General features: G+C 42.7%; 2 protein-coding genes across 2 annotated transcripts in view; one reads left to right on the top strand and one right to left on the bottom strand.

The window, feature by feature from the left end:
• The window catches only part of LOC143295115 (otoferlin-like), a 566,370-nt gene that overhangs the window by 261,759 nt on the left and 287,111 nt on the right, over nt 1–17,500 (bottom strand). The gene's annotated exons all lie outside the window — the stretch shown is intronic.
• LOC143295230 (uncharacterized) lies at nt 15,993–17,224 on the top strand. Its single transcript, XM_076606808.1, has one exon. The coding sequence runs from the start codon at nt 16,005–16,007 to the stop codon at nt 17,127–17,129; it is 1,125 nt and encodes a 374-aa protein (XP_076462923.1). The 5' UTR covers nt 15,993–16,004; the 3' UTR covers nt 17,130–17,224.

The following is a 17,500-nucleotide window of genomic DNA, read 5'->3' as shown; positions in this document are numbered from 1 at the left end:
ACAATGTTTGTGCCGGATTTCAACCTCGGTGGTCGTTATCAGAATATGTATATGGGTAGCATTGCTTTGTTTCATGTGACACCCGCAATAAACTCTGCCCTCAACTTTTTCTTCTACGTACGCATGGGGTCTAAGTTCAGACAGACTTTGAAACAGCTATGCTGTGCTGGTCGGAAAACATCGGGAAAGAAGGGGAATGTCATTATTACGCAAGCTGCTCATTAGTCTCATTGTAAACTATGTGTGCACGTCGGAAAACATTCCAAGAAATGAAGAATTTCATTATTATGTAAGCTAGTTCGTACTCTTTTTGTGCAGAAAAGCGTTTTAAAAGTGTGGCAAAGTAAGCATAATATAAGCAGTTTCGCAGAAGACTCAGAAGACTTCTGGAAATCAAAAGACATTGGCAAATGGGGGAATGGTTTTCACGAACGAACAAGTTCGAAGTCCAGTTGTGGAGGTAAAGAAAGTGTGGTAGAGATATGCAGTGCCATGATATTGCAAGCATTCATGCAATTTAAAAGGTGTGCCATAAAAGTTGAACATTGGTAACAACATAAAACGGCACACGCATTTTCATTTTATACGTTTTCAACGTTAACGGTACATTTTCTTCACAATATCACATGTAAAATCAAACGACAAAACCCTCATCATTACAAATGCCTGGATACAATGTAAGAGAAATAGACATAAGATAAGATATTCAAAGACACAGCAAATTTCCTTGCTGGTGTGTCGAACAGTTTGTCCTTTTGACAGAGCAACTGATAAGAACCCAAATAGTAACATGACAGCGATAATTTCATCTTTTGAAGTGCCTGATTAGTACAGCTGGTAAAGCACAGAGCTCACCTGGTACTGTCGGTGTTGTGTAATACGTATCATCTCTCTCCGCGTTCCTGTGATAGTCATCATGACAAGCAATATCGCTCAATGTGGATGTTGACGTGAAACTCGAATACAACAGCTGAGTACAATGCAGTGGTGTGTGTCCATCGAGATCGATGATGACCATCGTCGTCATCCAGCTGGGGGATGGGGGGAGGGTGGTGGTGGGGGTGGGGGGGATGCTCATGAATCTATCTGTGAGTGCGCAGATGGCTGAATAGTCCAATCTGCGCACGAAACGTTCGCTGACAGTTGGGGCAGACAAAGACAATGCAGTACAGTACATCACAATACATTATAGAAGTGCAGTGCTGAAGGAGAGAGTACTGTACTGTACGCCATGCCAAGCAACGCCACGCCACACCACACTGCACGACACGACACGACACGACACTACTCTACACTACACTACATTACATACACTGCACTACGCTATACTAAACTACACTGCACTGCACTGCACTATAGTACTGTACAGTGCACTACGCTGCACTACAACACATGACAATGTTAAGAGGATAAGCATCACTTTACTACACTTCGTGGTAAACCATTACTTCAGAGGGCAGGTGACGCAGCACTGCAGTACCCTACTCTGCACAGCACTCCGTTCCGCTCCATAGTAACATGTAAACTCTGACCCACTCCATGGAGTAGTTAACCCTTTCACCGCCAACCTCGCATTTATGCACAGGCGTGGTAGAGGACCCATGTCACTGAAAGGTGACCATTCATTGGTCTGTTATCCATGAACCTTCTGCTCTTAATGTTCGGTGGTAGGATAGGCCATATTTTCTATACATTGCATGGGGAATCCCATCTATTCTTAGCCACTGTCGTATCTGTGTTTATACCACAAGGGAATTTTGTACTCTGAATTGACTGGCGGGGAAAGGGTTAAGCACGGTGTAAGAGAACAGGAGCAAGGAGCAAGATGACAGAATGGGTAAGGCGCTGATCTGCCAATACAGTGTCCCTGAGGGTGTGGGTTCGAATCCCCGCTCTCGCCCTTTCTCCCAAGTTTGACTGGAAAATCAAACTGAGCGTCGAGTCATTCGGATGAGACGATAAACCGAGGTCCTGTATGCAGCACGCACCTGGCGCACTGAGAACAAAAGGACCCATGGCAACAAAAGCGTTGTCCTCTGGCAAGACAAGACAAGACAAGATAAGACAAGACAAGATAAGACAAGACAAATGGTTTATTGACTTAAGCGTTGCTCATATCAGGGGAGGGGAGAAAGGGGAAATCAAAAGCACCAAAACACATGTCAAGTGTTCTTCCACACTCTCCGATACACACATACGCGCACACACTGAGACGTTCACAAAATGGATATGGACATGGACGAACTGGTTTTCCGTTTACATATCTTGGAAAATAAGGCCATCAGCCCAGGAGACACGGAAATAAACAGATAATAAACGCTAAATTACTTGACTGGTTGATCTAAATTTCAAACTTTGATAAATGTATCCAGCAATATCTGTCATATATTTACGGTCGTTAAGAATTGTCAGCTGCTGTTTATTTGGATCTTGCGCAAATTTCACAGGAAGGTATTTTGATCTTATTGCTTCATTTGAATGACAGCTAAACAGAAAGTGAAATTCATCATCAATATGTCGTTTGCATAAAGGGCAACGTAAGTCCACAGGAAGCGTTGACCTCTGGCAACACTCTGTGAAAAGCAATCCACTCTGATAGGTGGTCAGATATATCGATGCCTGTACTCAAGGCTTTGACAAGTGTGTCGGGTTATGCACCTGTCAGGCATCTGCCTAGCAGATGTGGTGTAATGTGTTGGGTTATGCTGCTGTCAGGCATCTGCCTAGCAGATGTGGTGTAATGTGTTGGGTTATGCTGCTGTCAGGCATCTGCCTAGCAGATGTGGTGTAAGGTACATGGATTAACGTTGTCCGAAGGCAGTGACGCATCCCTGAGAAACTGAAACCGAAACTGTAAGAGAACAACCCCAACTGGCATCCATAGATACGAAAAACAGCAAAGGCGGGGTTCTGTGGCTACAATGGTTACTGATGACAATCAGCCAACACCAGGACCATTCTACATGGATGTCTGCTCACAGTCTAACTGACAAAAGATCAGGACATGGAAGTACAACGGTCTGTCAACGCTGGGATCCGTCGACTTACTTCCGAGGCAATCTCCACCAACGCATCCCTTCATTCAGAACCATGAGGAAAAGCTTGCGATCCAAAGCTTTCCGTCTGGTGCTGAGTGAGGGGCTTTCATGAATCATCACCCTGAACTGCTGATGGTGCGGACATCCATGAGGTATGGAGCCACTCCAGGAAAGTCTACGAGCCATGTCTGAAGACACACTTCGAAGGATAATTACCTTTTGTTTAAGATAGGCAACTGCAGCGTTTGTCTGAAATAATATTCCTTGTGCCCACTTTGTGCCCACTATTCAATTCAATTCTATTCCATTCTTATTCTATTCTATTCTGTTCTTGTCTAGTCTAGTCTAGTCAAGTGTAGTCGCAAAGTGGTCAAACCCCGACTGTACTCAGGTGTCTCATCTAATGTATGGCATGCATACAGCTTAACAGGACAAGGGATAAAGGATATGAAACAAAACTGTATTGCTCAGCCAATCTTCGTCCCATGCAACGGTTATCAGCAGCCGCGGATCTCTGAGCATGCGCAAATAACAAGGGACATAAATCATTCTACTTTCCGTTTCCATGTACACACATCACATGTACGGCCCCAACTGACACACCACTTAACTCTGGGTAGTAGCCAGGCGCGGGCCGAGAAATCCCACCTTGTGATTGGGCTCGATCCGGTGTCCGCCCAGTCTTGAGTTTGTGACGGGGCGGCATTCACTTGGCCACAGCAGGAGGCTGGTTATGACGCAACGACAACAACCTAATGGCGATGATGATGAATATAATTTCGATACAGGAGATGATAACGCAGACTCGCAAAACAACAACAACAAACAAACAAACAAACAAACAAACAAACAAAAAAACCGCGATGACAACGAGAACATTAACAACGAGAACGATGCAAAACTTCCTTCTTCTGCGTTCGTGGGCTGCAACTCCCACGTTCACTCGCATACACACGAGTGGGCTTTTACGTGTATGACCGTTTTTACCCCGCCATGTAGGCAGCCATACTCCGTTTTCGGGGGTGTGCATGCTGGGGTATATTCTTGTTTCCATAACCCACCGAACGCTGACATGGATTACGGGATCTTTAACGTGCGTATTTGATCTTCTGCTTGCATATACACACGAAGGGGGTTCAGGCACTAGCAGGTCTGCACATAATATTATGTTGACCTGGGAGATCGTAAAATCTCCACCCTTCACCCACCAGGCGCCGTCACCGTGATTCGAACCCGGGACCCTCAGATTGACAGTCCAACGCTTTAACCACTTGGCTATTGCGCCCGTCGATGCAAAAACAACTCTTTTTTTTTGTAATGAAAATAACAAGCAGCCAAGTGGACGATGAAAAACCAATACCAATGCACACTATCGGATCCCTACAGCCCCAAAAGCAGCAGCATGCATTCTTCGTCTTCTTCGTTCGTGGATTGCTACGCCACCTGTTCACTCGTATGAACATGAGTGGGTTTACATTCAAACAGCGACATGGCAAGGCACACGAAGACCAGAGAGAACTCACTTCAACACGACTTGAAACACTGAGTTCAAAGTCACACCAGAAACACCACGTCCCACACTAAAGACGCGCTGGTTTATATATATATATATATATATATATATATATATATATATATATATATATATATATATATATATATATATATATATATATATATATATAAACAAATCACAATAAAACTAGTCTTTAGTCCTATACTCATTTATTGATTTTTTTTTTTAAAACTCATGTTCTTCCACTGCTACTTCCTCTATTGCTTGAAACTTTCCCTGCCCCACTCTCTGTCTCTGTCTCTGTGAGTAAAAATAAATAAATCAATCACGTATAAAAAAAAAATTAAAAAAACAACAACAACAACAAAAAAAACATCCAAAAACATACACCTTTATAGATACTTACACAGGGATCATGACAGGGTCCGTGACTTCAGGATTGTACAGTGTGCCAGAACTGTCAATGATCCGTGACTTCAGGATTGTACAGTGTGCCAGAACTGTCAATGATCCGTGACTTCAGGATTGTACAGTGTGCCAGAACTGTCAATGATCCGTGACGTCAGGACTGTACAGGGTGCCAGAACTGTCAATGATCCGTGACGTCAGGACTGTACAGGGTGCCAGAACTGTCAATGATCCGTGACTTCAGGACTGTACAGGGTGCCAGAACTGTCAATGATCCGTGACTTCAGGATTGTACAGTGTGCCAGAACTGTCAATGATCCGTGACGTCAGGACTGTACAGGGTGCCAGAACTGTCAATGATCCGTGACTTCAGGATTGTACAGTGTGCCAGAACTGTCAATGATCCGTGACGTCAGGACTGTACAGGGTGCCAGAACTGTCAATGATCCGTGACTTCAGGATTGTACAGTGTGCCAGAACTGTCAATGATCCGTGACTTCAGGATTGTACAGTGTGCCAGAACTGTCAATGATCCGTGACTTCAGGATTGTACAGTGTGCCAGAACTGTCAATGATCCGTGACTTCAGGATTGTACAGTGTGCCAGAACTGTCAATGATCCGTGACTTCAGGTTTGTACAGGGTGCTAGAACTGTCAATGATCCGTGACTTCAGGATTGTACAGTGTGCCAGAACTGTCAATGATCCGTGACTTCAGGACTGTACAGGGTGCCAGAACTGTCAATGATCCGTGACTTCAGGATTGTACAGTGTGCCAGAACTGTCAATGATCCGTGACTTCAGGATTGTACAGTGTGCCAGAACTGTCAATGATCCGTGACTTCAGGATTGTACAGTGTGCTAGAACTGTCAATGATCCGTGACTTCAGGATTGTACAGTGTGCCAGAACTGTCAATGATCCGTGACTTCAGGATTGTACAGGGTGCCAGAACTGTCAATGATCCGTGACTTCAGGATTGTACAGGGTGCCAGAACTGTCAATGATCCGTGACTTCAGGATTGTACAGTGTGCCAGAACTGTCAATGATCCGTGACTTCAGGATTGTACAGTGTGCCAGAACTGTCAATGATCCGTGACTTCAGGATTGTACAGTGTGCCAGAACTGTCAATGATCAGACGAAAAAAAAAAATCACCAAATAAAAAGTGGGAATGGAAACCCAAACCAACCATGCCAAATGCCGCTGGAATCTGATCATGTCATCCTGTGATCTTTCTGTCTGTACGTTTGAAACCCTTCCACTCGCTCGAAAAAAACAAAACAAAAAAAAACCATGCTGCTGTCCTCGTTAATTTCTAACAGTCGCGAGCTACGTAGAAAATAAATAAATGAGATAAAAAAAAAAAAAAAAAAAAAGAAGAAAAAAAAAGAAAAGAAACAAAATAACATTAACAGCTGCCTATGTATTCTTCAGGACAGTGGACTTTTGGAGTGAAGTGATGAGGTGTAGAGGGTGGTAAATAACTGACAGACTGATAAGCCAATAAGGCAGGCTGAAGAAAGGCAAGCAAAAACCATTGATGGCATGGAGTTTGTCAAGTCCTTGTCCAGCTTTTGTCCAAGGCACGCTCGTGACATTCGGGAGGAGAGAGAAGAGAAAAAAAAAAAAAAAAAGGTCAAAGATACCTCCGTGTTTGGATCCTAGCAGTATTCAGAAATTTTGTTTTGGAAATAAGATGTTTTAAACCCAGTTTCATTATCCATAACCACTCTTCGGGGGAGGGGGGAGGGGGGAGGGCGCGAGGGGGGGGGGGGTGATTATGGACACATGCGTAACCCCCCCCCCCCCTCCAGCCCCCTCCCCCGAGAGTAAATCCAGACCGACCCCCCCTATGGTCCAAAATACCCCAGCCCCCTCAAAGTTCTCAAATTGTTTTAAACGACAATACACACCATTTCAAACACACTGCAACCAAATCTGAAGGGGGACTGATTCTGAACCTAAAGCCAGAACCACCCCTCCCCTCCGTTCCAAAACCACTCACCGTGGAGTCATTTTGACCACGGTCCAAAAACACCCCACGCGCCTATTTCCACGTCCCTGTCCGATAAGCATGTGCCCATAATCGCCGGCCCACCACGCACCCCCACACCACCCCAAACCCTTCCCGGAGAGCAATTTCGGGAGGGCAGTGGTTACGGATCATTACACCGTGACACAGTTATGAGCGAATGGTCGTCAAGAACCATTCAAAGGCCTTTTTTTTTTTTTTAAACTCATTCAATCCTGCGCCCGAGCACTGCTTTGGCGTCAGAATCCGTCTCATTAAACCTTCCACCACCAAGCTCGCATTTATGCACAGACATGGTAGAGGAACCATGTTACTGAAAAGTGACCATTCACTGGTCTGTTATCCATAAACCTACTGCTCTTAATGTTCGGTGGTAGGATAGGCCATATTTTCTATTCATCGCAGGGGGAATCCCCAGCTATTCTTAGCCACTGTCTTTTCTATGTTTATACCACAAGGGAATTTTGTACTCTAAATTGACTGGAGGTGAAAGGGTTAAACCGGTTTTCACGTTCATACATAATGCATAAACCGCAAACAAAGGGAACGAACTTCTACAATATTTCCGGATATGTCCACAAGTTTTTTTCTGGAAGAAAAACAGTGCATTTTCCTCTCTCTCTCTCTCTCTCTCTCTCTCTCTCTCTCTCTCTCTCTCTCTGTGTGTGTGTGTGTGTGTGTGTGTGTGTGTGTGTGTGTGTGTGTGTGTGTGTGTGTGTGTGTGTGTGTGTGTGTGTGTGTGTTGTATCAATAGTGCATGGAAGCCTGCAGATGCTGTGAACTCTCCATGGGCAATATATAATGAAACAGGCAGTCCTGAGTGTTAGGGAACACAATACAACCATGGTAATGAGTACCACTGTGCGGACACCCATCTTCCTTCGAACCAACCGACGACGTTCACATTACGAGTAATAGTAAGACTGAACTGGAGCGGCTGGCTTGAAAAATAGACCCGCAGACTGCGCTGGACTTCCCTTCCATACAGATTAGTTGTTTCTGAAGTTTTCGTCAAACAGCAAAGAACAGCCTGCCAACTGTGTACAGCAATGGAAAGGGGTCAAAAGTGTAGAAGTCTCCGGAACACAGGAATTACAACTTTAATAATCGCAAATACTGAAACCACAACTGAGTTTCAGTTTCGGTTTCAGTAGCTCAAGGAGGCGTCACTGCGTTCGGACAAATCCATATACGCTACACCACATCTGCCAACTGAATAAACTGGCAGTTATACAAGCAGTTGACAATGTTTCAATCTTTCTAGCACATAAGACATTTCTAAGACGTAAATTTAGAAAGCAAGTGTCTCGGAAGAAAGATGAAACAGTTGCCCAAGACTCAGATGAAATACTCGAGAGTGCTGATTTTGCAAACTCACAACAACAAAAAAGCTGATGAGACCGGGTCACAGAGAAACAACTGTGATAAACTAAGATTGAAACTGCTTCTCACACACACACACACACACACATACAGAGAGAGAGAGAGAGAGAGAGAGAGAGAGAGAGACAGACAGACAGACAGACAGACAGACAGAAACAGAGATAAGACAAAAGTCAAAAACTTTATTACTCAATGATAAAGATTTTAGGCATCGCCCAGTCTTCCTATCTGTCCTTGTGACAACAATAACAATAAGAACAATAGACAGAGAGAGAGGGGGGGGGGTGGGGGGGGGAGGGGGGGGGGGGGGGGGGGGGGGGCAGAGAGACGAGCTGACATTGGACACGACACTCAAGACAGCAAAAAAAAAAAAAAAAAAAAAAAATCAACAACAACAACAACAACAAAAGAACGAAGCTGAAAACAAACATGTGAAAGATTTTCTTTATTTCTGTCTTTATTTTTATCTTTCTTTTTTCTTCTTTTGTTGTTGTTGTCAGTTTCTGTCACTGAAAATGCTGCACGCATGGAGACGCGCAAATGAAAAAAACAAACGATCGCTACAGGTGTGAAAACGCAAAATTAATCCCTGTTCCAACTGGCCAGCCAGCCAGCCCATGGGAAGGCACTCAAAGCTTGTAGGGGAGCAAATCACTTCTGCAAGAAATGTCGCACTCGCAGATAGGACAAACAGGAAGAAGGAAAACGGAGGGGAAAAAAAAAACAACAAAAAAACAAGAGAGGCAAGGCCTTCAAGACTCGCTTGTGATAAATTAAGTCCCCTAGCATTAATTACAGAGTAATTTCCATTTTTTACTATCTGCACCAAACGTTTGCAAAATAAATAAAAATTCCATGCTTAGCAAAAGAAGTTCCTGTTTAAACAAAAAATGATAATAATGACTCCTCTTGTTGTTGTGTCAGAATTTCAGATCAAAATGCCAAGTTTAGAGAATACAAAAAATATAAATATAACAGTAAATGCAGTTTGCATATAATTAGGCTACTTTTTTAATGTTTTTGTGCCCATCCCAGAGGTGCAATATTGTTTTAAACAAGATGACTGGAAATAACTGATTTTTTCCTATTTTTATGCCTAATTTGGTGTCAACTGACAAAGTATTTGCAGAGAAAATGTCAATGTTAAAGTTTACCACGGACACACAGACACACAGACACACGGACACACACACACACACACACACACACACACACACACACACACACACACACACACACACACACAGACAACCGAACACCGGGTTAAAACATAGACTCACTTTCTTTACACAAGTGAGTCAAAAAACCAATGGTGAAGAAGAAACAAAACATGGATACACAAATTGAATTCACCATCTTGATGGCGAAGAGTCATAAATCAGACAATGATGATACAGAAAAAAAACCCAGATGTATCAATGGCAACATCTTCAAGACTCAAGGACGATCAAGTCAAAATCAACCAAAGGTTGCATACCAGTTAACATGACTGTAGACGCAGCGTTGAATGTGTTGTAATATATATGGAGTGATGGCCTAGAGGTAACGCGTCCGCCTAGGAAGCGAGAGAATCTGAGCGCGCTGGTTGGAATCACGGCTCAGCCGCCGATATTTTCTCCCCCTCCACTAGACCTTGAGTGGTGGTCTGGACGCTAGTCATTCGGATGAGACGATAAACCGAAGTCCCGTGTGCAGCATGCACTTAGCGCACGTAAAAGAACCCACGGCAACAAAAGGGTTGTTCCTGGCAAAATTCTGTAGAAAAATCCACTGCGATAGGAAAAACAAATAAAACTGCACGCAGGAAAAAATACAAAAAAATGGGTGGCGCTGTAGCGTAGCGACGCGCTCTCCGTGGGGAGAGCAGCCCGAATTTCACACAGAGAAATCTGTTGTGATAAAAAGAAATACAAATACAAATATTCAGAATATGATCAAGCCCTGCAGCGGACGATGGAAGGGACGTAACTCGCAATACTACGAAATGAAAGAAAGCGCAACAAATCCGATTGTAACGAACTTGGAAATGAATATCATCATCTGTTTTTGTGCCCAATGTTTGATGAAAGTCGTAAAACATTCTTAAAACCCTTCTTCTATATACACTCAAATGCCTTAAAAGTATCAAAAGTTGATGTTTTGTTCAAATTGGTTCATTAAAATTGTATTAGCTGAATTCTGATTGTAACTGTTGCCTCACACATACATGTATATTCAAATGAGAACATAATTCTATCATAAATGAATACTTGAATTGTTTGCTCATGTACCTGAATATGATTTGTCGCAGACTTAAACATTGTGGCCCTGTACAATTTGGTATATCGTTAATAATTTTTTTTTTAATTAAAAAGTTTTATTTCATTTTGGTTTCATTTGTTGGTTTAATCTTATTTTCAATATGAATATGTTTTGAAAGAATTGATTGTATGAGTGAGTTTGTAAAAAGGACTGATTGTTTGTTCATTGTCTTTCTTAATATTTTCTCCTTTTTATCTTTTTTTTTTTCATCCCTCTTTCTCTCTTTCTTGGCGCCTGTCGGGTTTTTTGGAATTAAAGTTTCACTGGTCACTGTTATGACGGGAAGACTGTTTCCCTTAAAAAATGGTTTGGCAACCTGTCTAACTCAGGAATCGCGTGGCAATAATCCAGCGCTCCAATCTAACCATTTTGACCACCGCATTTGGGGATGCTTCAAAGATACCCTGCTACTACTATACTCACCGAATGCCCTGCCCACAACAACTGGTTTTGAAACCGATTTCAGTGATATCCAAGATCGCTTTCACAAACACGTTCGTTTATTTATCAAAAGTCTGTTCATCTACGATGATGATATTAGACTGAAAATAAATGATATTATTATCATCATTTGGATTATTATCATTTCTGAAAAAAGATAGAGTACAAAATCTAAAATGGAGAGGGTGTGAGTGACTGGAGAAAGAAAAAACATAATATTGGAAGGGTGTGTGTGAGAGGCGGGACGGGGGAAGCGGGATTAGGATAAAAAAAATTATCAATAATCAAATAGTGTATACACTACTTCTGTAGATTATTATTTGAAAAGAAGTTCGTGTGGGGACCAACAATAAACAGCCAAATGGAATATTTAACACATAGCTAGCTAACTTTAATAAAGAACAGTTTGAAATATATAACTTTTTCCAAAAAATGTTAACATTTGAAACTGGTAACACGTGTTCCGCAATTTCTGGAGGCAAAAAAAAAAGGTTTCATTACTAAAGAGCGGGTTAAAACGTGCTCTACCGTTAAGCGTCCTTTGCAAAAGCATTCAATATTTTCACAATATTTTTCACAATTTCACAAACACGTGTTATGAAGTAGCGATATAGTTATCAAAACCATGTTGCTGTTGTTTTCAGTTTTGAGCAAGCTGTGGAGTCACTTTTCAACAATTTCGAGACCAGTCTCATTTCACCGAAAGTGGAAAGACGTTAATTCACTCAGTACGGCCAGTCCTCTCTTCTCCTCTACACATACCCCTCGGATGTCCAGTGGGTGTCTGAATGACCCAACCTTTAGCTTCCGTCGTCAGAATTGTGGTATTCTTTGTCAACAGTCACCTCTTCAGTATAAGAGCCTTCCGCTTGTAATATTTTGACGATGGTAACTGGGGTGAAACGCTGTTAACGTCGTCTCTTTCGCCGTTCGTATGGAGAGAGTTAAAAAGAAAGAAAGAAAGAAAGAAAGAGAGGCAGAAACTATATGTGCTAGTATGCCAGACAGGATTTTGAAGCGCACATTTACGTTTGATGTGTGCTGTTCACACAGTCTTCATTTTGAATGTTGTCTGTCCTCTGCACTAACCCCCTCTCTCTCTTCTGTGTGTGTGTGTGTGTGTGTGTGTGTGTGTGTGTGTGTGTGTGTGTGTGTGTGTGTGTGTGTGTCCCTCTCTCTTTCCCCTTGTGTGTGTGTATGTGTGTGTGTGTGTGTGTGTGTGTGTGTGTGTGTGAGAGAGAGAGAGAGAGAGAGAGAGTGTGTGTGTGTGTGTGTGTGTGTGTGTAAGTGCGTGCGTTCGTGTGTGTGTGTGTGTGTGAGTATGTGTGTGTGTGTGTGTAAGTGCGTGCGTTCGTGTGTGTGTGTGTGTGTGTGTGTGTGTGTGTGTGTGTGTGTGTGTGTGTGTGTGTGCGTGCGTGCGTGCGTGGGTGTGTGTGTGTGTGTGTGTGTGTGTGAGTATGTGTGTGTGTGTGTGTGTGTGTGTGTGTGTGTGTGTGTGTGAGTATGTGTGTGTGTGTGTGCGTGTGTGTGTTTTTGTGTGTGTGTCTGAATACACTCTGAAGAAAAGGCTATATGTGCGCGTAAAAACAAGGTGTGGTTCATTTTGATCACGTAAATCTTTAGACATGTCATATGTTGAACATATTTTTTTCGGAATGAATAATGAAGCTAAGAAAGAAGAAATTTTCAAAAAAAGTGTATCAAAATGTCACAAAACAACACAATTGATTCGACAAGACGTCAAGAAACTCATACATTAAATACGTTGTTAGTTTTGTTTGCCATAATTAAGTAGAAAGCGCTATTTGAAAACGCCAAATCGAACGGAAAAACAGAAACAATTTCACGTCAAGTAACGAATCAACGCCAGTGGTTCTGAGGACTGCTTGGAACATTTGATAAGGTCATACCAATAACCCAATAAACTACTAACCCCGTTTACAAAATCAAGTGCGTTTAATGAGGAAAAGCTGTTTATATAACATACATGAGTACACACACACACACACACACACACACACACACACACACACACACACACACATATATATATATATATATATATATATATATATACATATACACATATATATACACACACACATACATACATACATACTTACACAAATATACACAATTGGACGCGCACACGCACGCACGCACGCACACACACACACACACACACACACACACACACACACATACATACATACACAAATACACACACTTGGCGCGCACACACACACACACACACACACACACACACACACACACACACACACACACACACACACACACACAAGCAAACAAACACACACGCGCGCGCGCACAAGACAGAAAGGAGAAGGCTGCAAATATAAAGTGACTGAACAAAAGATGTGTTCCAGAAAGATTAGAAAAGTCCTCTAAATTTGGCGGTCACAGGTAAACTGAAGTATATAAACTACTAGAAAGAGATAGTTGTTCGCTTCTCTGCTATACCATCTGGTCTAATTTCTTCAAATATATTATATTCATGAACGAAGTCGTAGCTGCCCGCAGGATTACTGTCGTTGTTCTAGTTGTTGCTGTTATTGCTGCTGCTGCTGTTGTTGTTGTTGCTGTTGTTATTGTCGTTGTTGTTATCATCATCATTACCATCATCATTACAATCATCATTACTAGTGGCAGAGTAGTAGTAGTAGTAGCAGTAGTAGTAGTACTATATAGTAGTAGTAGTGAAGTCACTGCTATCAGCATCATCATCATTACAAGTGGCGGTAGTAGTAGTAGTAGTAGTAGTAGTAGTAGTAGTAGTAGTAGTAGTAGTAGTAGTAGTAAATTCACTGATATCAGCATCATCCTCACCATCATCATAATCATTATCATCGTCACTTTATTGGCAGCGCTGAAGGAAACAGTGTACAGTCAACTATGACTGAATGATCGTGATATCGTTTTCGGAGTTTGTCAATGAGGTTATATTTCATAGAACTTGAAAGACGTTATCTATGTGTGCACCTGTGTGTGTGTGTGTGTGTGTGTGTGTGTGTGTGTGTGTGTGTGTGTGTGTGTGTCTGTCTGTCTGTCTGTCTGTGTTTTAGTCTGTGAGTGAAAATGAAGGGATAAAAAAAAAGAACAGAAAAATATAGTGCGATCACAATGAACTTATTGTGGATAATTGGATATTTTGGTTAAAATGACATGTGAAATGCCAAAAGAGTATGTCCGTCGGAGTCAACGCAAACGCCGATGGTACCGACATTTTGACAGCTGCTAGAACCCCCGAAGCACGCTACTGTCTTCTATGAGCGTGAGTTACTGTTGCTTCGTGGTGCCAGCCATTCAACACAACACTTGGTCTCACAAGCGACTCAAAATCCGTTCCACATTCATTAGCATCAGCAGGACCGTCCAGCCTACATTGTAAAACGTAATGAAAGAATCCCTCTAAATGTGGAGTGATGGCCTGGAGGTAACGCGTCCGCCTAGGAAGCGAGAGGATCTGAGCGCGCTGGTTCGAATCACGGCTCAGCCGCCGATATTTTCTCCCCCTCCATTAGACCTTGAGTGGTGGTCTGGGCGCTAGTCATTCGGATGAGACGATAAACGGAGGTCCCGGGTGCAGCATGCATTTAGCGCACGTAAAAGAACCCACGGCAACAAAAGGGTTGTTCCTGGCAAAATTCTGAAGAAAAATCCACTTCGATAGGAAAAACAAATAAAACTACACCCAGGAAAAAATACGAAAAAAGGGTGGCGCTGTAGCATAGCGACGCGCTCTCCCTGGGGAGAGCAGCCCGAATTTCACATAGAGAAATATGTTGTGATAAAAAGAAATACAAATACAAATAAAGAAATACCTGCTGCTAATAATAATTTTAAAAAAAGAGCTGCACACTGGGAGAATGAAAGAAGGGAAACCAGAAAGGCTGACACAAAAACTGTTACCAGGTCTATAAAAGAGCTGCTGCAAGAAAGGTTGTTTCCAGAAGGCAGATAAGATTTCATAAAATAAGAACAAAATGAAGCTGATGGAGGGGAACCCACTGTCCACTGACTGTAATGTTTGTCACTTGTGTAGCGACCGGCACAGCCATAACAGACGATGTGATGAAAACGTTCAGTTCCAGAAAATCAATAAAGATGATGTGATGAAAACGGTCAGTTCCAGAAAATCAATAAAGATGATGTGATGAAAACGTTCAGTTCCAGAAAATCAATAAAGATGATGTGATGAAAACGGTCAGTTCCAGAAAATCAATAAAGACGATGTGATGAAAACGGTCAGTCTCAGAAAATCAATAAAGACGATGTGATGAAAACGGCCAGTTCCAGAAAATCAATAAAGAACATACTTTATCAAGGACGTAAAGATCTTTCACCTTCACCCATCCCATGACCCAGCGGAGGGTCGTCAGGGCACCGCAGATAATTTCCAGACCAGTTCTCTCAATTACCTCCTGTCTCTCGCAGCTCCCCGGGAATCTGGGAAAGTCAGGTCTGTCCATTCTTTGATGTTGTCCTGCCACATTTTCTTTTGCCTCCCTCTCTTCCTACTGCCTGGTACGGTGCCCTGCAGAATGGTCTTTGACAGCCCGTCCGTTCTTGTAAAGACACACCGCTCGTGGTGCACCACTCGTTTTGTTGCTGCCGCTACTGTTTTTCCTATAGCTATTAATTCTGCCAATGCTGCCTTTGTTGTCGCATTATTACTTGTGCTGTTGCTGCTGTAAGTATGACTACTACGTGTCCACCTACCTGTGTCTCTGTGTGTGCTTTCGACTACGTGCTTGAGCGCGCGCGTGTTTCTGTGTGATTGACGCCCACACACGAATACACATACATCCGTATGGAATCGAGAGGGAAAGAATGTATTCTCTGTCAACAGGCTTTTTCTTCACCATGTCCACAAACGCTCTGCTAACCAATACCAGCCAGGACAACGCACAGAACTGCTTCATTGTGTCCCGTAGCTTTACCTTCAACCCGGCTGACAACCCGGACAACATCATACCACGGGAAACGACACAGTTCATTGCAAAAGTATCGGACGGCGTCGTTTCTCCTGTGATCGCGTTCATAGGTCTGCCCCTGAATGTCGTCAACTGCCTGGTGTTCTTCAAGCAGGGTGTCCGTGACAGAATCAACTTACTGCTCTTCTGTCAAGCCTTTGTAGATTCCCTTGTGGACGTGGCGGTCATTTTACATTCCATGGAATATTTCTACATGGTTCTCGCAGGGAACTTCCAGGTGTTTGGCCCGTGGATGAGGTTTAAACAAAACAACGGCATCAATACTTTTTACGGCTTTGTGTATGTTTCTGCGTTCGTCTCCACCATGATCGCCTGTGAGAGATGCCTTTGTATCACCTATCCTTTCAAAGCCAAGAAGTTCTTCAAATCATCAACATCAGCGATTTTCGTTGCTGTTGCTGCAGTGGCGCTGGTAGGACTTCACTACATTATTGGTGACAAATTCAGGATCGGCTGTGTTCACTACACACAGCTGAACATGACAATCATGGGCTTTATCCCAAGCCAGTTTTATCTTCAGCACCGAAAGCTTGTGGACATTCTCAACGGCGTCCTTTACGGATTTGGTCTGCCGTGTTTTTTCGTCACAACCACCGTCATCACCACCACCATCACCACTGTCAAACTAAGGACCGCCGCAGCGTGGAGACAGCAGATGAGCTCAGTGAGAGAGGACCATGGAAATGAGGTGGCCGTGACCAAAATGCTCATCGCAGTGTCCTGTCTGTTTATAGTCTGCACTCTTCCTAACATCTTGATCAGGCTCATGCCAGTGTTTATCACGGAGTTCAACCTGGGTGGTCGTTATCAGAATCTGTATATGGGCTTCATTGCCACGCTGCATGTGCCACCCGCAATAAACTCTGCACTCAACTTTTTCTTCTACGTACGCATGGGAACAAAGTTTAGGCAGACATTGAAACAGCTATGCTGTGCTTGTCGGAAAACATTGGAAAAGAGAGTCAATGTCATGAGTAAGCTTGCAGCTCAATAGTCTCATTGTGAAGCTCTGAGGTCACTGGGGAAAATGGGACGTTGTCATTATAATGCTTTACTATCTTGTTGTGGAGTATGAAAAAGAAACAAAAACGAAAAGCACAAAGAAAAAAACACACAACATAATGGGATGAAATTGGAAATAAAATCATTCTGACGCAAGTAGGTTTATGTTCTATTGCAATCATCATTCAAGTTATTTCCTATATGAAGAATATTTACAGTGTAACGTGGTTGTGGTTTATTATTTTTCTTTCAGTACTGTCCACGAAGGTTTCAGACAATGTTTTCGTTAAAAAAAACAAAAACACCAGCTACTGTTCTGTTTTACAGTCAGTTTTTTTCGAATATCTCCATTATATAAGCAGC

Source organism: Babylonia areolata, chromosome 20, assembly GCF_041734735.1.
Source record: "Babylonia areolata isolate BAREFJ2019XMU chromosome 20, ASM4173473v1, whole genome shotgun sequence".
Classification (NCBI taxonomy): domain Eukaryota; kingdom Metazoa; phylum Mollusca; class Gastropoda; order Neogastropoda; family Buccinidae; genus Babylonia; species Babylonia areolata.
The sequence above is the reverse complement of the archived record's forward strand: the minus strand, read 5'-3'. Positions and strand labels throughout refer to the sequence as shown.

Excerpts from the sequence above, each read along its gene's own strand:
- LOC143295230 (XM_076606808.1), top strand. The coding sequence starts at position 16,005 with ATGTCCACAAACGCTCTGCTAACCAATACCAGCCAGGACAACGCACAG.